This window comes from Pagrus major, chromosome 19 (assembly GCF_040436345.1).
Source record: "Pagrus major chromosome 19, Pma_NU_1.0".
Classification (NCBI taxonomy): domain Eukaryota; kingdom Metazoa; phylum Chordata; class Actinopteri; order Spariformes; family Sparidae; genus Pagrus; species Pagrus major.
Window position 1 is genome coordinate 26,786,925 of NC_133233.1, and position 27,040 is coordinate 26,813,964.

Here is a 27,040-nt window from a genome sequence, read left to right on the forward strand (position 1 = left end):
ATATATTTCGTTACTTTTTGCTGTGAATTTTTTTTGGGGGGAAACTTGGGCGTCATTCGATGATAAATAGTTGTTAACGGTGAATAAAGAGCAGAAGTGTGTGGTCATTAGAAAATAAGTGTTTTAAAGTAAGAAATAAATTGCATCATCCGCCGTGAAAGGACCCCGGTGCTTCTACTGGGATGAATCACGCGAGTTTACAAACCACGTCTTTGTGTATTGTGAGCGAAAATAAATATATAGCATTATTATTATTATAAACATATGTGATTTTCTGGTAACATTGTGACACGTAAACATCACTGAAAGTAATTGTTGGAAAAGAGAAACGGCTGTTTCTGTCGGTTTGATCAGGCATTCGCCGGAGCCGCCTGTTTCATTCCCTTTTCATTCAAGATGGCGGGCGACGAGTCTGGTACAACGCTTGGTCAGCCTCATCTGGCTCGACAAGACCTTAGTTCTCTGGTAAGTGTCAGTTAAACCGATTTTAAAGCTTTGTACTTGTATGTTGGCGGCTGTCGGCCCCTTGTGTCGCCGGAACAGTTTCACAAAAGATGACAATTAACGTTAACGGTCGCCGGTGGTGCGCCGCCACCACCCGGCACATGACGGCAGGCCAGGCGGGGCGCAGAGCTAAGACAGCCGCTGCGCTCCTAACAAAGATTAGCGCTAAACTACATTTTTATCAACATTTCAAAATGAGACAAACGTTTCAGTGTGTACATAATGTGTATTCACAGCGCCGCTGTAGTCGCCATATTTATTCTACGCCAGTTATGTCTGCTTAGCCATGTTTGATTGTAACGTTAGCATCTCATGCTAAGTTGAAGTTAAATGTATAAAAATGTCAATGGGGTTCTTAATGGAGATGTTAGCAGGGATGTGGCTCAAAACAATCCCACTTAGTGTCGGCTTTCATCCACCTTAAACAAATGATTGAGACGGTCTTTTTCTGAAATATGTGAATATTGGATGGTGGTAATGGTGTTGACAGGATATAGATCATAAGTGACCTTTTCTGTTTTCATTTTTAATCAGCAGACGGGTCAATAACAGTAGACATGGGAGAGACACAACATGCTTTGTTTCATCAGTTTATCAACTTCAGTTGAGATATTTTATGAAATGCAAAGTTGGACTCTGGCTGTAATGAGTAACACTGAAAGAAGCAAAAATAACCAGAATCAGTCAATTAGCCAAAATAAACATGATACACTAACAGACAATAGCAGCAGTATTGGTTTTACATGCCTCTGTGTCCACCTCACATGTTTGCAAAGTCATTATGGGGCAGTGTTTGTATGTCTGTACTCATGGCGGCTCCCTTTGTGTCTATTCACCCCCGGGATTAAAGAGGGCCCTGCTCTGCTCTGTCAACCTCGGTGTTGTTTTTCAGTGTGCGATGGGTCTAATGTGTGTTGTTCTCATGGCAGGATGTGTCCACCCTGACGCCTCTCTCTCAAGAGATCATCAGCAGACAGGCCACCATCAATATTGGTATGAGAATTGATCATTGGTTTTACAGCATCCGTCCTTGAAGGTTGGAGATGATAAATGAAGACGGCCTGTTTTGACTTCTGTGTTTCTCTCCTCTAGGCACCATCGGTCATGTGGCCCATGGAAAGTCCACAGTAGTGAAGGCCATTTCTGGTGTCCACACTGTCAGGTTCAAGAACGAGCTGGAGAGGAACATCACCATCAAGCTAGGATATGCTAACGCTAAGGTAAGGGGCACTGGTGATTAATTTTTCTGAGAGTAACTTTGCCTGTCTACCTGAACGCTGCCTCTTTTTTAATTTTGAGGGTCAGTGTCTGCATGACCGGGACGTAGTAGTTTTTAACGCATACACAAAGATAAATTGGCACGTATTGATTGCAAACCTGATAGAAAACAACCAGGGACATGTCAGTTGACTGGTGAAGTCAAATAAGTTCACACATTGGAGTGTTTTTAGGGTATAAACTGACATTTTAAAAGGACTTCCTCTTTGTTTTTTCATACTAATCAACAAATGTTGCATCAGATTTTTCTTGGTGTTGAATCAACACAAAATGACTCAACATTTCCCTGTTTCTACCTCCGCTAATCATCGTAGGTCTATAAGCTGGATGACCCCAGCTGTCCCAGGCCAGAGTGCTACAGGTCGTGTGGCAGCAGCACTCCTGATGAGTTTCCCACAGACATCCCCGGCACCAAGGGCAACTTCAAACTGGTCAGGTACGACTGAAGAGAGAAGAAAAGCACAGATTAATGCATTTAGTTTAAAATCCCTTTTCCATCCATCAGTGGAACTTTTATTTTCTTTCTCCAGACACGTGTCATTTGTTGACTGTCCCGGTCACGACATCTTGATGGCCACCATGTTGAACGGAGCTGCCGTCATGGATGCAGCCCTCCTGCTTATTGGTAGGCCTCCGATTCCTTCAGTCCAACAGACAAGACAAACTTTGACTCAAACTGTGTGTTATTTACTGCAAGTGTTTTTATAAGTCCCTGTTCTCGTCTCTTCCTGTCAGCGGGTAACGAGTCGTGTCCTCAGCCCCAGACGTCAGAGCATCTGGCAGCCATAGAGATCATGAAGCTGAAGCACATCCTCATCCTGCAGAACAAGATCGACCTGGTGAAGGAGAGCCAGGCCAAAGAGCAGTACGAGCAGATCCTCGCCTTCGTACAGGGTGAGTCGTTATGAACCTGCGGTCTGAGGAACTAGCTCCATCATTGGTTGTTTTTATAAGAAAAAACAATTACATGAAACCATTTATATTATGAGTTAGTGTAATTCTGCGTCTCTCACCAGTATCTGTTTGCAGAGTATAAAATTATATAAATATTGACTATATTGTGATTTCGATAATATTTCAGTTCTGGTACAAACGGCACTCAACACCAAACACTCATTGTTTCCTGAAACACGGCAACATTTCCTCCATTTCAAACTCGTGACTCTTCAGGTCACTTTAGTCTTCCTCTGAGTCTCTGGTGCCGGTGACTGATGATGTCATGTTCCTCCTGCAGGCACAGTGGCAGAGGGCGCTCCCATCATTCCTATCTCAGCCCAGCTGAAGTACAACATCGAGGTGGTTTGTGAGTACATCGTGAAAAAGATCCCAGTGCCCGTCAGAGACTTCACGTCCGAGCCCAGACTCATCGGTAAGAAGAAATGCACACACACACACTAAGTGGTCCTTTTTTTCTCACTAACCTGTTGTGTGTTCTCAGCTTTTTGTTTTCTTTGCTACACTGTCGTCGTTGTCTTTTGATTTTCTGCTGTGAAGCACTTTGAAGCTTTGTTTAATAAGATGCTCTGTCAGTTGATTAAAACCTGTGAACGTCTCCTGTGTTTCAGTCATCAGATCTTTTGACGTAAACAAGCCCGGCTGTGAGGTCGACGACTTGAAGGGAGGTGTTGCAGGAGGAAGTATCCTGAAGGGAGTGCTCAAGGTGAGATTTGGTCTTTTTACTTCAACAGACAAAACATTTCCTCCTCTGAGGAATTGTACTTGGCATCTGTGTCAAAGTTAAATCAGAAGATGGATAACACACGTTCACATTTATTTTACACAACGTGTTATTTTCTGTCTGATGAAGGTGTAAATCCATGTCACACATTTTCCAAAGGTCTTTCCCATGTCATGTTGGCTTTTAGCTCGTAGTTATATTTCAGTTTTTGACTCAGACAGGTCAATATTTTAGTTAAATCTGAGTTTAAAATTGTGAGCAACAAAAAGCTTAACGGGACTTGTGTCTTGGCTTATGAGTGACACGTGAAATGTCGCAGTTTGTCTGATGGAGCTGTAGCACACAGCAGACAACATCCCTACTTTAAGCTTTCAGTGACTGAAGTAGTTTATTTGCTCGACCAGCGACACAATGCAGATGGAAAATAAATGAAAGTAAAGACTTTTATCTTTAAGATTCATGTGCATGTGCCTGCTCTCTGACTTTATAATTTAGTTTAAAATAAAAAATAGAAAACTTTTCTGACATTTTGAGAAACTCCAAACTGTGGAAAACGTCTACAACGTCTGTCTACAATAAAAGAGACCTGGCAGTTTTGGACATTAATCTTAAAACACAGCCTCTATGAATTGTGCTCCCGTCTAAACCATCCTCCTCCTTTCTGTAACTTCAGGTGGGTCAAGAGATTGAGGTGCGGCCAGGTATCGTGTCCAAAGACCAGGAAGGAAAGCTGATGTGCAAACCCATCTTCTCCAAGATCGTGTCTTTGTTCGCCGAACACAACGACCTGCAGTACGCTGCACCCGGAGGCCTTATCGGTACGTCTATGCTCACACGCTTTAACCTGTCGTTGTTCAACTCCAGATGAAAACAAACAAAACATTTAAAGAATATTTTAAATGAAAGTAAACGCTGGTTCTGTGCAGGTGTGGGCACCAAGATCGACCCGACACTGTGCAGGGCGGATCGTATGGTCGGTCAGGTGCTGGGCGCCGTCGGAGCGCTGCCAGAGATCTTCACCGAGCTGGAGATCTCCTACTTCCTTCTCAGGAGGCTGCTGGGAGTCCGCACAGAAGGTGACAAGAAGGCTGCCAAGGTGAGACATGCATTATGGGAAATGTAGTTTGAAACCTTAGGAAGTAAAAGAGAAGTGTGTGAGCTGTAGCTGCAGTGAAGATGCAGAAATGTAGTCTTCTTGTAATGGATTATCTTGAACAGTGTCATGATGGGATCCTTTATCTTTTTTGTGTTTGCAGGTCCAGAAGCTGTCTAAGAACGAGGTGCTGATGGTGAACATCGGCTCGCTGTCGACAGGCGGCCGCGTCAGCGCCGTCAAGGCTGATCTGGCCAAGATCGTCCTCACCAACCCAGTGTGCACAGAGGTCGGGGAGAAGATCGCTCTGAGTCGACGTGTGGAGAAACATTGGCGGTAAGAATCCCCTCTCTGCTATGTGCTTCGGTGTAGTTGCATGTTTCCTGTAAAAACCAGCAACTTGGGTGGGATAATGATTTTACAGTTGCCTGTAGCGCTGAGTGGGCATTACACTGCCTGGACTGGCAGCTATGAGTGGATGGTAGATCTGAGTAGACGGAGGCGGCATGATGAACAGTACATGGGTGGTTTTGGTGAGGCTGATCAGCAAATAGGACAGCTAAATGAGTCAACTACCGTACAGCAGCTAGTGGTCACTTTGGCAACAAAGCTACCGGTATCTGTCCATCAGGTAACTCCAGAAATCACCATGTTACTGTAAAAGGCGTCCATCATTCTTGGAGGCTGCAGATGGAGGTGTTGATTAGCATTAGTTAGCAGTTACTATAGCAACAAGTTAAGCCATCTGTCCAGAGCTGAAGCTGAGCAGCTGCTTATTCCCTCCTCTCCTTCTTTTTCCTGTCAGTCTGATTGGATGGGGACAGATCAGGAGGGGCGTGACCATCACACCCACAGTGGACGACGACTGAGGAGGGAAGAAGAGGGATGTCACCGTAGCAACGCTCCCGTCAGCTGGACATCACAACCATCACACTCTTCCCGGCTTTTATTTTTTGTTTATTTTGTTTTGTTTATTTTCCCGCGAGGACGGAGGAGGTGAACAGAACAGGACATGTCAGTGGTTTAAAGACGCCTCCTCCCTCTGCTCTTCTCTATCAGCAGGTCAGACGGGGTCAAGTTTAATCTCTCTGACCTCGTCACAAGTTTGTCCTGCAGATGAAGGAGAGCAGAGGAGGAGAGGAGGCTCTTTACACCATCATAACAATCCTTCAGAGAGGGAGACCGGAGGTTCATTCAGTGCAGAAGTGATCCTGTACTGTCTGCGGAGTTCAGTCAGATCTAATAAAATACGTTTGAAAGAAATGTGCTTGTTTTGGACGTCTGTTTGTCGGCTTGTATTTATGTGACGACACGTTGTTGCAGCTGAAAATTCAATAAACTGCAGATAAGTACAAAACTTTTAAAGCAACAGAATGTAACTTCCTGGAGATGGATGGATGATGGTGAGAGTCTCATCCCCGGGTCGTCAGATACTGATGTTGAGGGTCAGACACCAGCCGGCAGCCTCACAATCAGCTGTCTTTCTCCTGGAAGTTACATTGTAAATGGACTCCAGTCTGCTGACGGCTCAGAGCTTTACAACTCTTGGCACATTCACCCAATTTGCCCAAGGGTACTTCAACGTGCAGCTGGGAGGAGCTCAGGAGTCGAACCAGCGACCTTCCGATTACTGCACCACCCACTGTACCTCCTGAGCCTCAGCCGCCCCACATTGTGAGGCTTTAATACTCCCATAGTTAATTTATGTCAGTCACCAGTGTCTTAATTAGGACTGGTAGCGATTTCATTTTTTTGTCATCGTTTACTGGAATTATATTGTTAAAAATAAATTCTGTAAATTGTTTTGTCTGATGTGAGACAAAAGCTGAGATGGTTCATCGATTAACCAAAACAATAAGCTACAGTTTGTTTTTATTATTGGTTTATTGTTTTTCAGTAATTCTTTAAGCAGATACACCAAACAGTTTGTGTTTTATAGACCTGCAGAGCCCCAAAAGTTCTGAGAGTTAAAAATTCAAAAGAGATTTGAACTTTCACTGGTTCATAAGCAGCTTTATATCAATTCTAGATTTAGCAGAAGCTGTTTGATAATGATGCTTTTATATTCTTGAACATTTATGGCCTATTATTCTCAGATATAATATATATATATTCTCAGTTTTTGTGTAATCCTGCTGACAAACCAACAAATACACAGACAGACAGACATGGGTGAAAACATGACCTGCTCCTTGGTGGAGATAATAAAATACATATATAAGTTAACTATAATAATCCATCGTTACCAGCTGCAACATTAATGTGATAAACACATTAATGCGTTAATAATTATAATTCAATCAGAAGTAAAACATCTGAGCACGTGTGTACATTTACTTCAGGTGTTGTTGTCGCACTTCCGGGATGATCCACCTGACAGGCACGAGACAGGACGTCATGTAGGTGAAGAAGAAGAAGAAGAAGAAGAAGAAGAAGAAGGTCTCAAAGTAAAGACGAAGTTCAGATTATCGCAGCTGCAACAGGTGTAGTGACTCCTGACTTTGCTCGTGCAGGTGATCCGGTCATGTGATCTTTTTTTGTTTTATGTCTTCAAGTTCCGCAGACACACGGACCGTGAACGCATCACCGCGCAGACTGCCTGATAGAAACACACTCGTCTTTTTATTATTTACTCTCATTTTCTTTTGTTTTTGGAGCTCAACTCTTCCAACATGGAGTCTGCAGGTAAGAAGACTGTGAGGCTGCAGAGATTTACTCCAGCAAACACACAGTTTACAGTCTGAATCAGGACTGATAATGACTTTATTATCTGTCACCTTTTACTGGAATCATGTTGTCGTGTCGAGATTAAATCACTTTTGTACAAATAGTAATAGTTTAAAGCACATTTTTGTTGAAAAGCAACAAGATTAGCAACTTTTATTTAAAGAGTTTTGTTTGAAATGATGATTTGATGAACTGATCTTTTTCTTTTAGTCATTTAAAAGTGACAAAACCGACAAATTCTCACATCTGAGAACCCAAAACTGTAACTGAAGTGAAAATCAATCGACCAACACATTAGTCGACTAATGGCTGCAGCGCTGCAGTTTTACAGAATAGCTGCTTTACTTCCACTTGTACCAGAGCATTGTTACAGTGTGGTAACAGTACTTTTACTGAAGTAACTGATCTGAATTCCTCCACCACTGAAAATATCTTAATGTTTGATCCATGATCTATCAGATTATCTACCCCTCCTCCACACATGTAGTAACAATGAACAGATACACAGTAAATTAATGAAAGAAAAAAAATCATAAACACTTTTCATAGTACACATTGTTCCTTCACACTATTGTTACACACAAATCATTCATAAAGTAAACTGTAGCAGCTTTAAACTGTATTTTCATGGAGGATCTCGTAATTAATGCACCTTTTGAATCAATTATTTAATTTACAATACATAATACACCTGTTTAACAAATGTATCACATCTTTTCTTTTAGATTTCTCCTTCATTTATGATAAACTTCTTTAAACTTAGTCAAGGTTTCTGGATTGGAAAAACAGGCACATTTTGAATTACTTGATTATTATTTCTGGTAGCTTCTAGTACTTCTATTAGCTTTGCTCTGTTTTTTATCCTCTTTGTATCGTTAGTCGCACCTTATTTCACCTCTAGGGATCAAAGTCTTGTCTTACACGTTAGTAAAATAATGTTCATCTCAAACTATTCTCTGTCATCTCAGGAAAAATCAGACTCCCTCTGATTGTCAGTCAGGGTCATTTGTTGGACAATTTAACAATCACAACACGAATACCTTCAAAAACCCTTAACTTAAAGCATTTATAATCAGTTTATCTTAACTTAAAGGAGAACTTAAGGACGTTTTCAGGAGTATTTTGGTCGATAGTGTTGTCAGTCCTCTACACTGTTTCCTGCCTCTCATTGGTCAGAGGGTCAGCGGGGGCGGGACGGCGGCAGTCAGAGGCGCTCCCCTCTCGACGTCATCATGAACCAGATCCGCAGGAAGCGCACGGCCTCAGACAGGAAGCCGCTGGGACGCCTCCTGTCCTGGAGCTCGGACCGGACCGGGATCCCCGAGGACGGAGAGACGGAGGCCCGGGAGGACAGAGGACAGAGCTCAGGTGGTGTTTCACAGCAGCAAGAGACTCTAATGTTTTCCTCCTCATAGCCTGATTTATGGAACATTTTAATACTTTAATTCTTTATTTCTGAGGAGGGACAGTATCTACAGACATTAATTAACATTAAAAACAAATGTAAATGCACCTGAGTTAGTTTCATCGGCCCTTCACCTGATGTTGATGGGCATGTAGCCTACAACAGGTGAAACACATAATGAAGTGTGATAAAACCATATATAGGGATCTCTTTCTTATAGTATGCTAGTGTAGTTTTAAGATTATAAACATGAATCTATACTTTAACAGCTGCAGTGTTTATGAAGACGTGCACAGAACAATGTAAGAACAGAGGAAGACGTTTAAGTTAACATGACAACAGAGGTAAAAGGTAAAAGGTGAAGGAAACAGCCTCGTGAGGTCGGATGTGTGTGACGCGTGTTTGTGTTTCAGTTGCTGCTGAGGCAGCAGAGAGCGAGCGGGACGTCGGCTGGGGTCGAGTGCGAGTTTTCCTGCAGAGACTCGGGAAGAAAGCCGACAGCAGGAGCCTCCGCCTGGCTCACTGTGATCTCACTGCTACAGACCTGCTGGAGCTGGGTAGTGTTTTTAACTTTAAAGGAGCAGTTCACCCAAGAATGAAAAGTCAGTCATCATCTCCTTCCCCGATGCTGATGGAAAGTCAGGGGAAGTTTCGTAGTCCACAAAACATTTCTGGAGCTTCACAGTAAAACAGCGTTGCAGCATTCTGCTAAACAACTGAAGTAGATGGAGACTTGATTTAAAACTTAGCTATAATGAAGGTTTTGCTTAAAATTTGGATCTTTCAGTTTGGGCTTTATAGTTAAACAGATACCATCCTCTTCCTCTTCTTCTTCCTCTCAGCCACGCTGCTCCAGTTTCTCCCTCAGCTGGAGGAGTTGGACGTCTCCTGGAACGAGCTGATTGGCGGATGTCTGAAAGCGCTGACCTCTCACCTCCAGCATGTGGACGGGGTCAGAGCGCTGAAGCTCTGCGGCTGTAGGCTGAACACTGATGACATCGCTGCACTGGGTGGGTCACTATTAAATGTGTTCATTCAGATTCTGCTCTGATCCGGAGCCGTTTACCGATGGGGTGTGTTTGTGCAGGTGAAGCTCTCGGCTGCCTGCCTCTCTTGGAGATCTTCGATTTATCCTGGAACAGCAGCGTCGGGGGCGGCGCCCTGCAAGGCCTGCTGGGTAGACCTCCCCCGTCACTGAGGGAGCTCCGCCTGGTGGCCTGCCAGCTCACTGCGGCTGATGCTACTGTACTGGGTACTGACTTTAACGTATTATTACTTTCATAATCCTTTATCTCCTGTTTACTCATTTCCTACATTTCCCATGATGCCATTGGAGAGCACCCACAGAACATGTGTGAATGTTATACTCATCAACGTCCCTTTCAGGAGGAATGGTGTCTGCGCTCCACAGACTCTGCGTTTTGGACGTCTCCTGTAATCCTCAGCTCACACAGGAAGTGGACGGCGGCGGCGGCGGCGGCGGCTTCAGGGAGCTGACCTCCTCTCTCTGTCACGCTGCCTCCCTCACCACGCTGCGGTTACAGGCCTGCGGTCTGACGACGGACAGCCTCGAAGCTCTCAGTAGGAAATCTTCAGCTTCCTGTCAGTAAACGTGACATGACAGACAGCTTGGTTTTATTCCATCTGTTGCCTCCCCCTCCCTGTGCTGCAGGTGGTTCGCTCCGCTGCCTCCCCTCAGTGCGAGAGTTGGACCTGTCCTGTAACAAAAGTCTCTCTGGAGGACTGGACCGCCTCTCCCTCAACCTGGCTCACCTCACACACCTGGAGAGCCTCGACCTCCACCTCTGCTGTCTGACACACACCGACCTGGAAGCCCTGAGTGAGTGTGTGTGTGTGTGTGTGTGTGACACCCACTGAAGTGATGTGAATGATGGTAAGCTGTGACGATCAGGTCATGTGACTCGTTGTCTCCAGTCCAGGTGCTTCCCTCTCTGACGGCGCTGACGGAGCTTGACGTGTCGTCCAATAAGGAGGCAGGGGGCGTGGTCCACTCGCTGGTCTCCGCCCTCCCCCTGACACAGATGAGGCACCTGCCGCTCAACAGCTGCAGCCTGAACGCAGAGTCCTTTACTGCTCTGGGTACGCACAGTACTGCTGATACTACTGCTGATACTACTTTATTTTTACATATATGTATCATTTACTGTGTGTGTGTGTGTGTGTGTGTTTGTGTGTGTGTCAGCCCTGGCCGTGCCGTACCTGCGCAGTGTGGATGTTTCCTGGTGTAAGGTGGTTGGTGGTCGTTTAGCGCTGCTCCTGGACGCTCTGCAGCCGTCAGTCATCCTGGAGCTCCGCCTCAGCAGCTGTGAGCTCACCACAGACGACCTGCGTCACCTGGGTAACACACACACACGAACACACACACATATACACACACACTTACACAAAAATACATATGGTATAAATAGTAAAATCAAGGGTTTCAGGGTCCATGGGTCATTTTTACAAAGATGGACTTCTGCTGTGAAAAACGAAACTGCTTTATTATTGCTGATCAATAATCACTGATCGGTCCTCCATCTTTGTCCTGCGCAGCTGCTGTGTGCAGACGTGGATGTCTGTCCTCTCTGCGAGTGTTGGATCTGTCCTACAACGGCTCCGTAGGTGACGAAGGCTGGTCCGCCCTGTTCGCTGCAGGAGGCCTGGGCTCGCTGGAGGACGTTGACATCAGCCTCCGACCTTTGACCTCTGCTTCCTGCTCGGCCTGGGTGCCGGCGCTGCTCTGTGCTCTGCCTCGCCTCCCTTCGCTGACTCGCCTGGCGGTGCAGCGGTGGACCATCAGCTCTCAGGACAGACAGAAGCTGAGCCACAGCCTGAGGAAGAGGAGCGTGCTGCTGGAGTGGGATCCACCAAATAAGGACACAGCAGTGGGGACCAATCAGGAGAGCCCAGAGGAGAGTCGTCCTGAGGAGTAGGGGCTCAAGACCCTGAAGATGCTGCTCATCTGCTATCACATGTCACTAATGAAGGACACTTAATTAAAAACACTAAACAGACACATGAATGCACTTTGTAACTGTCACGTGTAGTTTACTTTTGATAAATTGGACGAAACATTTGTCCATTTGAGAATTTCCAAACAAAGTGGAAATTCTCATGTCAGCTGCAAATTTTTAAGATCAAGAGTAAATTTAAAAAATGAAAACAACAAAATTAAACTTGTACAATTTCATGAAAGCTGTGAAACCTCTGGTCTGAAGGTTGGTAACAGTGATATTGAGTTAATCGCCCAGTTTTATAAAATATGTGATGAACACAGATGGATTACATGATGCACTTTTTAATCTACGCACTAAACATATTGTAAATAAGAGAATGTACGTTTTGGATGCACCTTTAATTAAAAGAAATCTCACAGAAGGCTTATTTCATCAGTTTCATGACTTCTTTCTTTGAGCTTATTTGAAGTGTTTTATTTTCTTCTTTTGACGTGTGTATATTTTGTAATCAGTCTATTTTTGAGTCCGTCTGTAAGTCTCAGTCTGTGGGGAAGCTGGTGGGTGTGAGGAGGTTAATGAGAGTCTAGCAGGGCTGCATGGGAACAAGTTGCTGACCCTCAATCTGTGGTGGAGAGGTGGAGTCAGGGCTGGCAGCGTGGGATGTTAACAGGTCTGCTGCAGTGTTGGAGGTGGTGGATGTGTCTGTACCGTCGCTGTTTGTCTTGTAATAGTGTCTCCTCAAACTGTGGAAGACCTCAGCGAGAAACACCTGACCGTCCACCTCGTAGGCGCTGACATCTGTCTGCTCTGGAGGCAGGCGGCCGCTGGTGATCAGCTCTCTGAAGGCCTGACGGGGGAGCAGGAGGGAGTTAAAATCATACCCATAAAATACGAAAAAGACAGTGTATCCGGTTCAGCAAGAATATGTTGAATACTTCTGTGTGTGTTACCTGACGGACAGGCTCTTCCAGGTGGTTTCCCCAAATGTAGATGTGGCTCAGAGTTGTGTTAACTTTCATGGCCCGAGCCAGAGACAGCAGACCCTCCGTCCTGATGTTGTTACTGCTGACAGACAGCCTGAAGGCAGACAGTCAGACAGTGTGTCTTATGTAAATACTTCCAGCTGATCCAGAGTCTGATAATTAATTTGTTGTAAAAGTTTCGTAATAGAAAACGGAGTGAAATATGACACGGAAATAAGCAAAAACAACAAATCTGGATACTTTTACCTTTTAAATCTTTAAAAAACATTAAAACAAGTAAAAAAAATGGATTATTCTGTTCTGACCCTTAAAATTCCTTCAAATGAGACAAATCTGAGAAGGAACCAGACTTATGGGGGTCTACAATAGTCAGTCCCTCATTTAAGGAGGTCCAAGCCCAAAAGGTTGGGAGCCACCATGGCGGCCCAAAATACAACAGTTCTTAAAAGCAAGAGCACATCTGAGAAAATGTTCCTCTAGCCAGCCGGTGGAATATCCCTTTAACTTGGATATCTAATGTTGCAGAGTTTAAGTTTTTGTCTGAGTGTGCAGGACTCACTCTCTCAGGACGCAGCCTGGCCAGGCCACAGCCTCGCTCAGGTACACAGCACCTTCATCTTCAATCCGATTGGACGACAGATCTATGACCTCCAGGGTCGGGTTCTGCTTCAGCACCTTGGAGAGATGATGCACGCCGTCACGAGTCACACGGTTACTGCAGGACAACAAAGACCAGATCAAGAGGAGGGACAGTAGACAGGGAGAGGTGGATTCTGAATTACAGTCCATCTATGCCGTCTATGAGTCAATGTGACGTAGAGGATGTTTTGTTCTACCAGCGCAGGTCCAGGTAGCGCAGGCTGTGGTTGAGCCGCAGGCCTTCAGTCAGCCTCTCCATCCCGGTGTCTGTCATCCCCATCTTCCCCAGGTGGAGCTCCACCAGGCTGCTGTTCAGCACCAGCATCTCAGAGAAGTGCACCGCCCACTCCTCCTGAAGACAGACAGAGAGAGCTCCAGGTCAGAGTCATACATCCGTCCACGCCAGATTTATATAATACACCACTGTGACGCTCTGTGTGTCTGTACCTGGTGGCTGAAGAGCAGCGGCCGGCTGATATCGACAGAGTGAAGAGTGCTGTTGCTTTTCAACATGATGGCGAACGCTATCACACTCTGAGTGGCCTGCAGGGACAGAGGCAGGGTCAGAGAGGCTGGCTTCTGTCTGACTGCAAGTTTAAAAGTCCTCCTGGGAATCCAGGACGGCTAACAACCACGCTGACCCCAGAAATATGAACATAAAATCACAGGAATTACTTTATTTTTTGTGGATATTTTTTGTTACTCTTTCAGCTTTAGTCATCCTGATTCTTTAGAAACTAAAAAGTAATTTCTCCGACCAGCATGCTTAACAGCACTCTGTGTGTGTTTACCAGGTCGCAGTCAGCCAACTCCAGCTCCTTCAGGGTGTTGTTCACCTGCAGCATGCTGGCCAGGTGCATGGCTCCTCTGTTCTCAATCTTATTACCTGACAGTCCGAGAGAGAGCAAGGTGCTGTTACACTGAAGAGAGAGAGAGAGAGAGAGAGAGAGAGAGAGAGATGGGGAAATCATTACTTTGGGTCAATCTTTAAAATCGTTCCTTGATTACTGTGATATGAGCAGACGTCCCATCTGCGAAGACGCAGGGGACGTGGTTTATGACATGTACTGCAGCCGGCCACCAGGAGGCGATTGAGATGTTTTGGCTTCACTTTTGAGGACCCGTCATGCCGTCCATCTTTTTATACAGTCAATGATTTTGACTCAATCCAATTTTCACAGTCCTGCACCACAAATACTCACTCGAGCACCAAATGTGGATTCATCCGCTGCTGAAAATAGTCCTTAAACTAATGCACTATCTCTTCCTGTTTGCTCAAATCTACAGCGAGCAGCTGCTTTAAGAAATTACTGAATCGGTTTTGTTTTTTTTCTTTTTAAAGATTTAAATCTTCAGCAGGAACCAGTGGGCTTGAGACTGAGAGCCACAGACAGGAAGTCAGAAAGTATTGAGAGAAAGAGTAACACATAGCTGGTTTTGTTCTTTTCTGGGAGTGTGTTGAAAAAACCTTCAAGGCAAGCTGAAAGGATTTCCTTTTCCTTTCCTTTGTTTGTCTGTCTGTGTGTGTGTGTGTGTGTGTGAGAGAGAGAGAGAGAGAGAGAGAGAGAGAGAGAGAGAGAGAGAGAGAGAGAGAGAGAGAGAGGAGGAGGGGAAGAGATATGAACCTGCAGGCTCTTGGCGAGAACTTCAGCTCCATTTGTCTGGATGTTGTTGAACATCAAGTCCAGAGAGAGCAAAGTTGAGTTGTCCTCCTGCTCAATGAAAACAGGACGATAAACATAAACCACAACTGGAACAAAGGTGATGAAATATGACAAACAAGAAATACAGAACTATTTTCATTTAACTAAATCTGACACATTTAGACACCATTACCTGCTTACCTGTAAGAGGTCAGCCAGGTGTCCAGCCCCTTCATCTGTTATGTCATTGTACCTGACATCAAGACCTGCTGACACAACAAACAGTTTGAAATGGTCAAGAACGTCCAAGTTAAGGTGCTCACCTAAACCTGCACCTCACCTGTCACACACGTGTTGCTTCTCAGACATTTTGAGAGAGCGAGAACGTCTTCATCATCAAGTCGCTGTACACGTCTCAGTCGGTTGTTTCCTGCCAGTTTTAAGGTGACATTCCTGCCAAACACACAACAACAATACAAACAACAAAAACGAACAGCTGTGCTGCCTTCAGATGCACCGGATTAAATTTGAAGTCAGACACACCTGCTGTGTGTTTAGCTATTTTTTTATAAGGCCTTGCATGAAACATACATGCATGAAAGTTATACTTGAGTAAAAGTAGAGATATTATGCTAAAATATTACTCTGGTAAAACTGAAAGTCACCCATACGGATAGTACTTGAGTATTAGTATAAAAGTATATGATATAAAATGTACTTAACTATCAAAAGTACAAGTAAAAGTAAACGTTACATATATTTACATGTATGTACTGTACATACTGTATACTATGGATCGAACGATTATTGGCTCTGATATTCAGCATTTTCCTGATGATCAGAATCAGTGTAGATTAATTTAAAAATGTTCTACTTTGGCTCTGATGCAGCGTGTAATCGGCAAAGTAACTAGTGACTAAAGTTACCAAATGAATGTAGTACTATATGCCTCCAAAATGTAGTGGAGTATAAGTTTAAAGTAGCAGAAAATGAAAATACTCAAGCAAAGTACAAGTACTTAAGTAAAGTACTTGAGTAAATGTACTTAGTCATACTCCATCACTACACCAGAATAAAAGGATAGCAGCAGTAGTGGTTGTAATCACTGTTCTAGGTGGTCGAGGAGCTGATTCAAACTGTTGCATGTAACATAATTTGGATTGTGTTGATCATGTTTTGGAAGTAATTTAACTGTAAACTATAGCTGTCAAATTAATGCAGTTGAGTAAAAAGTAATAACAGTATTTCCCTCTGAAATGTGATGAAGAAGAAGTCTAAAGTAGCAGTAAATAAAAATACTCAGTTGCTACTTAAATACAGTACTCACTTTCCACCACTGCTGCTAATATTTGGTTAACGTACTTTTACATACTTAAGTTAGGCCACTTTTACTTTCTTTTTATATATAAATAAAGTTGTTTTATTAGCTAAATTAAGTCAAAAATTTCAGTCAAAATGGATGGGGGCTTCACCACCCCAGTTTAGAAATATTCAACATTTAACTTTTAATATCGACTTAATAATTTAGCTAATAAAATTATTTTATCAGCCCGCCGCCATCTTCTAAATAATATCAACCTGAGTCAGCGGCACCTGAAGGCAACATTAGCTCTGAGAGCTAGCTTAATCTTAAAGTTCGTTATTGGCTTAAATTCCAACTTTTAGTCGTTCGAGTTTGTTTTTAGCCACTTACTCCGTTACTGCCGTCTTCTCTAACACGTCTACAATGTGTGGGTTTATTTTAATCTCGTGTTCTGCGCAGACAGCAGCGAAAAACTCTGAAATGTTTTCGCTAGCCATCGTTACGCCGGCGGAAGAGTTCAGTTGCTATGGCAACAAGGCAGGATGGCGTCGCGCGAAGGACAGAAGAAGAAGAAACAGGAAGTTGGCGTAAATTTCCAGAACAAAAGCACCTCTTCTGACTTTACTGAAATATTTTGATTTATTATGGATATTTTTTTAATTCAGACATACATTTGCTGCTTCTTCTTTCAGGAATCTCTCTCACACATGAAGAGCAACAAAACGCAAAATTAACTAATGTAAACCGCTCATATATATACTTAATTATTCTTTATTAATATAATTTTTAAAACATTTATTCTTCAAGCCTATTAAATTAAAATGTACAGTAGCTTTTTGTTGTGACGTTATCTTTTATATTCAGTGTTTAATATTCTGGCTATAAATATAAATATATGAGGCACTGAAAGAAAAACCGACACAGCTTTGGACAAAATGTGAAAATCGTATGCAATTATAAGCAATAATACTTTATTTCTCAACACATCTGCAGCAGTCACTGAGACAAACAATCTGATTGTCCCTTTTTGTCTTTAATTTTATTTTCCTGTTCAGTTTTTACACAGCGGGGAACTTGTATATGGAATTCACATTTCTGTACAAGAAAATCCAGACGTTTTATCTAAAATTAAAAAGAGAAAAGAAAATAAAGCGTGACACATTCACACACAAAAAAAACAGCTTCTTTCAGGTTGAGATACATACTGTATATAATGCAAGCCTGAAGCACAAACACTTCTGCTAAGACCTAAAACAGCTGCTTTAAAAAAACAATTGAACTTTATTACACTGAAACAAAAACCTTGGGTTGCATTAACAGGGCTATGTTTACATTAATGAAGCCCACCATCACATGTCAAACACTCAAGGGTGAAACATTTGTATTAAATAATATCATATCTCATGAAGTTAACAAGGCTCCTACTGACTACATCGACTATTAAAGCAAGACTTGGACTGGCTGCTTCACTGTAGATTTTTTGATCGGATAAACTTTTCTTCACATGTCTGAAAAAATAGTTGTTCTTTTATGGTAGTGGAAGTTTAGTTGGCGGTTAGGAAGTGGATGGAAACGGAGCAGAGAGTAGGTTTCTATCTGGCGTCAGTGATGTTACACACAACTTCTATCATTTAGCTGACGCTCGCAGGACAAACGGCTCTAAATGGAGACAGAAATTCAGACTTTGGGGAACATTTCCACATTTTAGCACAGGTTGTTTCAAACAGCCTCCTTCTGGCACTCTGCGGCACTGAGGACCCTTCGCCTCAGCAAACTCCACCTGATAGCTCCTGGTACATCTACAACTTTAACACTATGGTGAAGGAGGTACATTTAGAATGACTGCAGTAGAAAAGGGGGTTAATGTGTTCAGGCTCTGATATTTCTGGTTCCACCATCTCACTTTACATCCTGTTCTCTGTTTAAATTAGTTGTTTGTGAGTTGTTTGTGTCAACCGCAGGCAACCATGACTGAGAGAACAGGAAACAAGGAGCCTATAAAAGACAGAAGGGACGTTACATTGTCAAATCTTGCATTGGTGCGATCTCTACTGTAGTCAGTCATTAGTCCATTCATTGAACACATCTCCCATAGACTTCAATAGGCACCAATGCAAAATTCGATGACTGATTCTACCAGATGTAACAACATTGTAAGTCGACGTAATACAAATATCACTTTAGATAAACTTGACAATCACATTGTTGGTTGTAAACCCACCAAGAGATTATCCAGATGATCTAAAGCACTTTATTTGGAGGTCAAACTGAGCACAAGCACACATAAAATGTTGGTAATAGCATCACTGCTCAGCAAAACTGTGTGCACACACCAACCTGAATCAGGTAGTCGATGACTGAGGTTTTGCTTTTTTACAACTTGTTTGATCATGTGACTGGGTTCCCTGATCTCAGCTATCAACTTGCTTAGTACAATGTTGTTATTACTCATATAACCAGTGGACAAAACTATGAAATTAAACCAGATTTTAATCTAACAGATTTATCTTTATTTTACAGATGACTAAAGATCCATTCAAGTCTATTTTCTGGTGACAGAAGCCTGAATGTGAGTGCTGACTGACTGACTGACTGTTAAAAAGTGAAAATGTTCCACCAGAGAGACACCGTCGTGGCTCAGGCCTCACTGCTGAGGAGGGTTGGCTTCGGCGTTGTCCACCGTCCTGATGATGACGATCTGCTCCAGGCTCTGGGCAGGGGAGGGCGGCGGTCGTAGCTGCTCCACCAGAGCGTGGAGGGTGTCTGAGTTGATGGTCTGCTCCTGGTCGGGCTCGAAGGTCACCTGGTCGGTGGTGTTGATGGTGGAGTGAGCGGGCTCCCCCTTGAAGTCCTGGATGATGGTTTGGGTGGTGGCAGCGTCAGCATCAGTGTCAGCATCAGCGTCAGCATCAGCGTCAGTGGTGGCGGCTGCAGATGGCGCTGTGGCTTTGGGGTTGGGGGTGGCGGGTTCGGGGTTGGGTGGCTCTCCTTCCGGGATGGAAGCCATTCCTTTGTTTTCCTGCGAGAGTTTGCTCTGGACAAAGGCCACGGGATGACTGGACGCCAGGAGGACTACTGCTCACAAACACAAACATCACGACGTGATAAGAATGCTTCAACTACTACTTGTTTTTGTTTGTTTGTTTTTGTTTCTCTGTATTTGTTCTCTTCTTTTTCCAAAAATAAAATAATAAAAAAAGAAGAAGAAGAAGAAGAAGAAATTGTGACACACTGCTCACCTGCTCTGGCTCTCTCCTTGTGTTGCCGCACTTCGTCAGCGTGAGCCTTCTCCTGGTGTTTGATCATGTTCTTCACACTGGCGAACCGGTTTCCACACAGCAGACACTGCACACCACTGTTCCCATCTACACACACAAACACACAAAGTTAGTCTCAATATTACTGACCAGGTAACAAGCTGGTCACGAAAACAGAAAATGAATTAAAACCAAATCAACCAAACCAAACTCCTCTTCACAAAGTCAAAAGTCTGACGTGTGATGAGAAAAACTCACCTGGGTGAAGTCGTCTCATGTGTTTCTTCAGTTCGGAAGACGTCACAAAACTTGAGTTACACTGCGGCTGCGAGCATTTGTACGGCGTCTCACCTGGAACACAAACACATTAATACACATGTAGACAGAAATATATTCATGAGTGTGACAGAACAGAGACGACAGGTTTTGTCTCAAAACCAGTTAAATTCTTGCCGTCTTAATAAACATGTTAAAACATTATTACCTGTGTGTTTTCGTGCATGAGCGATGAGAGAAGAAGAGACAGAGAACGACATGCCGCATAGATCGCACTGGTACGGTTTCTCTCCGGTGTGTCGTCGCTTGTGATAGGTCAGCGTGCTGGACTGAGCAAAAGCCTGACCACAGATGTCACAGACGTACGGTTTCTCCCCGCTGTGCAGCCTGTAATAAACACACACATGAAAACATGTCATTGATTGGTCTATACAATAAACATTGTTCTGTACACAATGATACAACATGAGAGTAAATGGTAAAAATGAATCTTAAAAAAAGGGACCAGAGTAAGAAAAGGACAAAAACACATTCTGAAAAGATGAATAAGTAAACACATTTTTAAAAATGGGCATTTATTTTGGCTAAACACACAAAGAAGTCACATGATCACTGACCTGATGTGTATTTTATAGTTGGACGAGGTAGCGAACTTGAAGCCGCAGCGCTCACAAGTGTAAGGCTTCTCCTCTCCGTGGTGCATCCGGCGGTGAGCGACCAGCTGACACTTCTGAGCGAAACACTTGTCGCAGTCGGTGCAAGTGAACGGCTTCTCGCCTGCAACAGACAGGAAAGAGTATTTTTCCTTTTCCTTTCTTTTAAAATGTACGTTTGAAGACTTCACCTCAGGCTCTGAGAACTTCGATGACCACTATTTTACAACTTAAAAGGCTAAATGATTAATTGTTGAATCAAAAAAATGAACTGACAGATTAAAGGTCGACTCATAACTCAGCTCACCTGTGTGTATGCGCAGGTGAGTCTTCAGCTGGGTAGCCTGTCTGAAGCTTTTAGAGCAGAAGATGCAGACGAACGGCTTCAGCCCCTTGTGGATTTTCTCGTGTCTGTGCAGGCTGCTCGCATCCTTAAACAGTTTGTTGCACTCGGTGCACGACAGCGTCAGCTCGTCCATTCCTGAGACATCCGATAACTCCCCAATCTCACCATCACCCTCGTCATCATCTGCCCCTTCTACGTCGCTCTCCTCTGCTGCCTCCTCGACCCTCACCCTGCCTCGCCCCCGGCCTCTCCCCCTCCCGCGGCCTCGCCCTCTCCGTCCCTCTCCGCTGCTCAGTCGGGGTTTCTTGACTGGAGTTTCGTCGTCCTGTGAGGGGCTCCAGTCTGCAGACGTGTCCCCGAAGTCTTTCACGCTGGTGTCTGAATCTTCCACAATCACGTCTACACTTGTCATACCACCTCTCCCTCTCCCCCTGCCTCTCCCTCTGCCTCTCCCCCTCCCCCTGGTTCTGGGGGTGGTGTCAGCCGAGCTGCTCGGTTCCGCCTGCTCGCCACTGAAACTCTTGGGCTTTCTGCCTCTCTTCCTCCCCTGTCCTCTTCCAACACTCTTCAGCGTAATGGGGGTGTACTCATCATCACTTCTGCCTCCCTCTTCCATATCTACATCTTTGGCCTCGTCACCCTGCCCTTTGCCATCCTTCCCCTCCTCATGCCATCCGCCTGTTACAGACACAATGGACAGTGGGACAGGTGAGCTGGGGCTGCCAGGAGATCCTGGACTGGGAGGAGAGAGACCGCCTTCTTTATCCGCCTCAGACTGGGATGTTTCGCCCGGCTCGAACCAGTGGGTCATGGCTTCCTCCAGGTACTTTGTTGCCTCAGTAATTCCCAGGAACACAGCTGCTCGACGCACAGCTGCTTGTCTGGTACTGAAACCATGAAAACAAACACTTTATTCATCAAGGTTGTTAAAAATAATTTAGTTTGATCTCATTTCTCTTCTAAAAAAAAAAATCATCACAACCTATATTGGATTCAGTTTTACCTGCTGAGGTTCATCTGTCCAGTGTAGATGAACTCCAAGAGCTTCTCCAGAGCGTACCGGCTGACCTTATCAGGGTCCAACGTCGTGACGTCTTGACCCTTCTCAGCCTGGGAGGAGAAGTACTTGCTGAACGCAGCCAGGATGTTGCGGTGGGCTCTGAACTCTACGTCTCTCACCATTATGGTTATATCACACAGAAAGTCCATCTCCCGCTGCTGATGTAAGCGCTGCAGGAGCAGCTTCCCATGATTGGTGACATGAGCCATCTCCACTGCTGGTTAACAAGGGAAGAGACAGACATCATGAACACCACTGTTATTCTGGTTATAAGATGTCCTCTTGGAGGCGCTGTGAGACGCTAAAATCAACTGAGAATATTTTCATTCCAAGAACAATCAGCCTCATGAAGCACAGACATGTTGTAGGACTGTTATTGTTTGACATTGGCCATAGACATACTGATAAAGACAAATAAAATGTATTTAATTCAATTTTTTTAATTACTGTTGCTTCAGTTAGTAGTAATGGTTTCATTCCTTACAAGACCAGAACTGGCTAAAAACATCTATTGTTCTAAAATGTTTAATCACTTCTGAACAGTTAATCTTATCCACACACTTTGAAAACTCATGTAAAATGGAGTTCCTCAGCTTTCCGGTGGTATCGCACATGTCTCGTCTCATTCAGAGGCTTGATAGTGAACAGGACTGATGTTTTGTCAATGAAACCCACTTAGTTTCTTCCTCTGGGCTAACTGGCAATGGTTGTAGCCAAGCTACTTTTGTTGTTTATGTTCAATGGATCATATATTTCAATGAAAAAAGTCACTTTTGCTTCACTGTCCTCTGTTATGATTTAATAACCTGAGCGTTTTTTAAACACATCTGAATGGTCAGTAAATGAAATATGACAGAATTACACCTGTTTCTCACTGACCAACATCGAGGATGATATCATAATGAATGGCTGTAAGAGTGATAAGATGTAGACAAAAATCCCTGTGGAAGTCTAAAACATCCAAGTACAACTTTTTAAATAAATAAAAACAAAAAAAACAACTAAACTTCCTGAGGTTGAAAAAATAAACAATTTTGGCAGGCGTATTTGTTTTGTGTTTTTTTTTATTTTATTTTTAATTCTGGCAAATTCAGCCATTCTCAGACAAAACAAAAGTAAAATTCAGACTCTGAATGAGCCAGACTGAAACTTCAGGTTCTTCTGAATCAAAGGATGTGTGACACTTGATGCTGGCTGCTAGAATAGGGCAGGACAAATAAAATAAATACAGGAGAGGCTCAATAATTTCTTTAAGAAGTTGGTCAGTATATTGAGCAAACAGGAGGTAATAGTGCTTCATATTTGTAGCAGGAGTGGCTCGTTTTAATAGTTTTTGGACACCAGTAGAGCTCTGTGGTTCAGAGGAGGACGATATATCAGGCCTGACAATAATAAAACATGAACACTACTCAAAATTAGTGAGGGATAATGCGATATTTTAGTATATTACTTGACTTTTATTGCACATCTATGCACACGTACTTATGCACATATCCCTGACTTATTTTCCAGTAGTGGAGTGACTTCTCATCTTAGATGTAACTGACACAGTGTGGTGCATTTAAGGACCTACAACCAGCCTGTAATTTGAATAAAGCTTGATTGTGTGTTTATATCACTCACCTTGTGAAAATCCAAAGCCAGAGCTGCAAAACACAAACACAATATTAAAATTAAATTTAGAATATAGCAAGAAAACAGACTCAAAGCACAGAATGATTACTCTGCTGGACTTGTAAACATAAAAGTACCAACTTACTCTCAGTAGTGTGTCTGCTTCACCTCCTCTGTAACTCTTTTGATTGCAGATTTCCCTGTTGGAGATTAGAGAGTCATGAATGAGACTATTGGCACAATCCATGGGGCGTAATGACAGTCTGCATAAGCATTTATAATGTGCAGAAACACTTCTGGACAGATTTATTTCTCTGAATCAGCAGCCTCGACAGGTGAAAGGCAGAAACAGTTTTGGAAAATAAAAGCTCCCGCCTGCTTCCTGAGCAGGCCTTACACACATGCTAATGCTAACAGCGGTGTCGTAGATAGCTTCAAATGACTCCTGGTGGTCGTTTGTCGTTTCACATACATTTATGAGTACTTTGTGCACCGTGCAAGCCTCCTCGGAAGCGATTATGACCCTCCGGCGTGTAAGCAGAGCGGACACAGTGCGAGGCTAAAGCTAACTGTTTGTGTAGTGGTAAAGAGCGCGGAAAACATTGTGCTCTTATTTCGAAGGTTTGACGGTTTGTACCGGCGGTGTCGCCGTAAGTTGGCACAAAACTGTTAGAAACGCTGATTTCAAAGACGAGTCGAGCAAACGCGTCGTCAGTTTTAATAAATAGTGGGTGTAAATGCACCACTTTAATCCAGCGCAAAGTAAATAAAAGCAGAAAAGTACCTTCTAATATCCGCGATCTCCAGCCATTACCTCGTGACGTCAGGAGTTCTCGCGAGACCTCGCGGTCCAGCAAAGAGATTCGTTCTCAGTCGAGATGAACACCGCCGCTGCCAGACGACGGACGCGAGTTAATGATGATTACTATCGCAAAACATGAACAGAGGGGATTTTCCTTTAATAATTAAAAATGTTCCTTTTATTAAAATGTTCCACAAATGTCACTTTGTTTTAATATTTGTCAGTGATATTCTAAATGCTAAAAAGCGAGACTGAAAGTGTTTATTATCATTTTATTATACCAGGACAAAATCCCAGATAAACTTATGGAGCATGATGAAAAGACTGAAAAATGTGAATAAATATGAGCCTAGAAAATGTAATTCAGTTCATAAAAGTTTGAAAGACCCTCAAAAAAAGATAAAAAAGAAAGATCATGATTTGTGGAAATGTTATACCAGGCTATGTCTGAGTCACTTCCAATGCATTTCATGTCAGCTCTGAACTCCATACAAATTATAATCTAGCTATTGAAATATTTTTGCAGCCTTTGTGCTGCAACAAATGGATGGATGTTGAACACCACTCCACTCATATGTAAACCCCTCTGATGCCAGAGTCGTTGTTATGACACTTTTTTAGACTCTGAGGCCTCATTAATGCTTTTTACATGCCTTGTTGTTGTGTCAGAAATCTCTTCTGGTCAGCTGGGTGTTGAAGCTGCTCGTACTCTGTCCATAAAAACACCTCAGTATAGTTGTGATTTTTGGACTGTCATGCTTCATATTGAAACCTCCTCAAACACAAGTGGGCTACTATAGCCTAAGAATATAAGATGAACAAAGAAAAGCCACACAGAAGTGCTTCTTAGTTTGCACTGTCATGAACTCAAACAACATAAATTATGTTTTTTCCTCTAAAGTGGTTCAGAAATGAGAAATAGTCAACTTTATGATTTAACCTATATTTTTTGTAATGTTAAATGTTTGTCAGTGTTTATCTTCTACTTTTTGTCTGCACTTGTCTGCAAAATAAAATTAGTTTATGTTCTCTTGACCAGTTCAAACAGAAAAGGATGTTTTTCCTGCTTTGGAAAGGGGGGCACTCACATCCAGTTGAGATATTGTATTGTAGGTTTGACTCAGCTATAATCATCTGACTGCTGGTATGATGTATTTGTCCCCTGCAAAAATCTCCTTCTTCTCAAATCATTTAATCCTCCATCTCTTCTGTATCCTCAGTTGAACTGTGTTTTTATATCCACTGGATAAATGTGATTTATGATCCTTACAGTAAATTCCAGTAAACTCGTCCTCCAGAGTGATTTAAATCTCTGCAGGTGGACTTTAATGGGGAGATAAGTGAGCTGAATCTCGTCCTGATATGCACCTTCATCTTCTCTGAGTCTCTCCACATCTCTGTTAATTTCCCTGCCGGGAGGCTTTCTCATGTTATTACCCTGCTCTCATCATCGACTGTTATGTTACAGAGTTCGGATCATTTCGTTGCCTCAGAACCTTCATTATGTGAACAGAGGATCATTACTCCTTTAAAATGAGCCTCACTAATCTGCACCGGGAGCATCAGTTTGGTGTTTATCAGCAGCAAAATGCCACCCAGGGAACCATTCAGGCTCATGAAACAGTCAATAACGCTGCTCTCCTTCCCTCGCTGTGATACTGCAGAGAGCCGGAGCAACACAACAACCTGTATTTATTGTTGAGAGGTGATGAAACTTCTGGCTCAAGCACTGAGTCTGATAGAAAGTGAACAGACTGTGTGACAAATCATTTCTACATTTTCTGGGTTTGTCCTTTAAATTTTCTCATTGGCAACACACACACACACACACACACACACACACACACACACACACACACACACACACACACACACACACCTGTATGTGTGTACCTGCAGGTTATTGGAAGAGAACAGTTCAAACAGCTGAGAGATGATGAACATAGTTACATTCCAGCACTGCAGTACTTGTAAAAATACCAGATTGTAGAAATATTGCAATTTGTTTGAGTAAAAGTACAAATACTATCAGCTACTACTACTAAAGTAACTAGTTACTATAGCTGTCAGATAAAAAGTGTAATAAAAACACAACATTTCACTCTGAAATGTGGAGAAGTACACTGTGAACAAACACCAGGTTTCACAGTAAATTCTGACTGTAAACTAGTGTAACTATGCTTTTGCAATGCATGATGGGTAAGTATTCAGAATATAACAATAAGCTGCTGTGAATTTGAATTTAAGCGACATTATGAAGCAACTGTAAAAAGTAAAAAATGGTACATTACAAGGAAATACTGTAAACAGGGTACAGCAGCATACAGTAATTGAGGAATAAAATATTTGCGTTCCAACAAGGTACACGTGCTAACATGCCAACAGGCTAACAACATGCTAACAGCAGGCTAACAGGCTTATAAGTGGTCCAACAAGGTGCACTTGCATGTGCTAACATGCTATCAAGTTGACAGGCTAACATGCAAACAAGCAATATGGTTTGGTTTACGTTAAAACACAGCACATTACTGTCATATTACTATAGACTTATGTTACATTTGTATATCTACAATAACTGCAGATGCTTATCACAGCATCATACAGTAACTTTACATCAGAATACTGTATTTTCACTGTACAACTGTATCCAGGTTACTGCAGAAACACAATATATTCCTGTGATTATTATCTATATTATACTGTAAAATAATTACAGTATACTACTGTGAACTGTGATTATTAGCTTAGTAAACTGTAAAATAACAGTAATCATTTTTACAGTGTATGAAGTTGCATAAAATGGGAATACTCAAGTAAAG

General features: G+C 43.0%; 4 protein-coding genes across 8 annotated transcripts; 2 read left to right on the forward strand and 2 right to left on the reverse strand.

The window, feature by feature from the left end:
- Positions 1 to 342: 342 nt before the first annotated feature.
- On the forward strand, positions 343 to 5,816 carry eif2s3 (eukaryotic translation initiation factor 2, subunit 3 gamma). Its single transcript, XM_073487985.1, has 12 exons — positions 343 to 465; positions 1,434 to 1,497; positions 1,597 to 1,724; positions 2,097 to 2,218; positions 2,313 to 2,407; positions 2,518 to 2,676; positions 3,017 to 3,151; positions 3,348 to 3,442; positions 4,134 to 4,278; positions 4,387 to 4,556; positions 4,717 to 4,889; positions 5,359 to 5,816. Exons 1-12 carry the CDS (start codon positions 397 to 399, stop codon positions 5,420 to 5,422), a joined length of 1,419 nt encoding a protein of 472 aa, XP_073344086.1. The 5' UTR covers positions 343 to 396; the 3' UTR covers positions 5,423 to 5,816.
- A 1,182-nt stretch (positions 5,817 to 6,998) lies between these two features.
- Positions 6,999 to 12,070, forward strand: lrrc31 (leucine rich repeat containing 31). The gene is made up of 10 exons (XM_073488015.1): positions 6,999 to 7,238; positions 8,457 to 8,648; positions 9,099 to 9,242; positions 9,528 to 9,695; positions 9,773 to 9,937; positions 10,072 to 10,266; positions 10,358 to 10,525; positions 10,621 to 10,785; positions 10,889 to 11,044; positions 11,242 to 12,070. Exons 1-10 carry the CDS (start codon positions 7,226 to 7,228, stop codon positions 11,619 to 11,621), a joined length of 1,746 nt encoding a protein of 581 aa, XP_073344116.1. The 5' UTR covers positions 6,999 to 7,225; the 3' UTR covers positions 11,622 to 12,070.
- Positions 12,071 to 12,228: 158 nt separating this feature from the next.
- lrrc34 (leucine rich repeat containing 34) lies at positions 12,229 to 16,710 on the reverse strand. Its single transcript, XM_073488086.1, has 10 exons — positions 16,604 to 16,710; positions 15,251 to 15,363; positions 15,112 to 15,176; positions 14,893 to 14,976; positions 14,059 to 14,187; positions 13,715 to 13,810; positions 13,465 to 13,619; positions 13,188 to 13,343; positions 12,596 to 12,722; positions 12,229 to 12,492 (listed from the first exon to the last, which is right to left on the reverse strand). The coding sequence occupies exons 1-10, from the start codon at positions 16,708 to 16,710 to the stop codon at positions 12,229 to 12,231; spliced, it is 1,296 nt and encodes a 431-aa protein (XP_073344187.1).
- A 452-nt stretch (positions 16,711 to 17,162) lies between these two features.
- mynn (myoneurin) lies at positions 17,163 to 24,278 on the reverse strand. 5 transcript variants are annotated; one of them, XM_073487967.1, is made up of 10 exons: positions 24,204 to 24,278; positions 23,565 to 23,619; positions 23,429 to 23,451; positions 21,749 to 22,019; positions 20,707 to 21,632; positions 20,364 to 20,523; positions 19,955 to 20,133; positions 19,729 to 19,821; positions 19,453 to 19,578; positions 17,163 to 19,288 (listed from the first exon to the last, which is right to left on the reverse strand). In XM_073487967.1, exons 4-10 carry the CDS (start codon positions 22,012 to 22,014, stop codon positions 18,858 to 18,860), a joined length of 2,181 nt encoding a protein of 726 aa, XP_073344068.1. In that variant the 5' UTR covers positions 22,015 to 22,019; positions 23,429 to 23,451; positions 23,565 to 23,619; positions 24,204 to 24,278; the 3' UTR covers positions 17,163 to 18,857. The 5 variants fall into 5 exon arrangements, with proteins under 5 accessions (XP_073344068.1, XP_073344065.1, XP_073344067.1 ...); XM_073487964.1 differs by having other exon boundaries at positions 21,749 to 22,022; XM_073487966.1 differs by lacking the exon at positions 24,204 to 24,278 and adding an exon at positions 23,892 to 24,151.
- Positions 24,279 to 27,040: the final 2,762 nt, after the last annotated feature.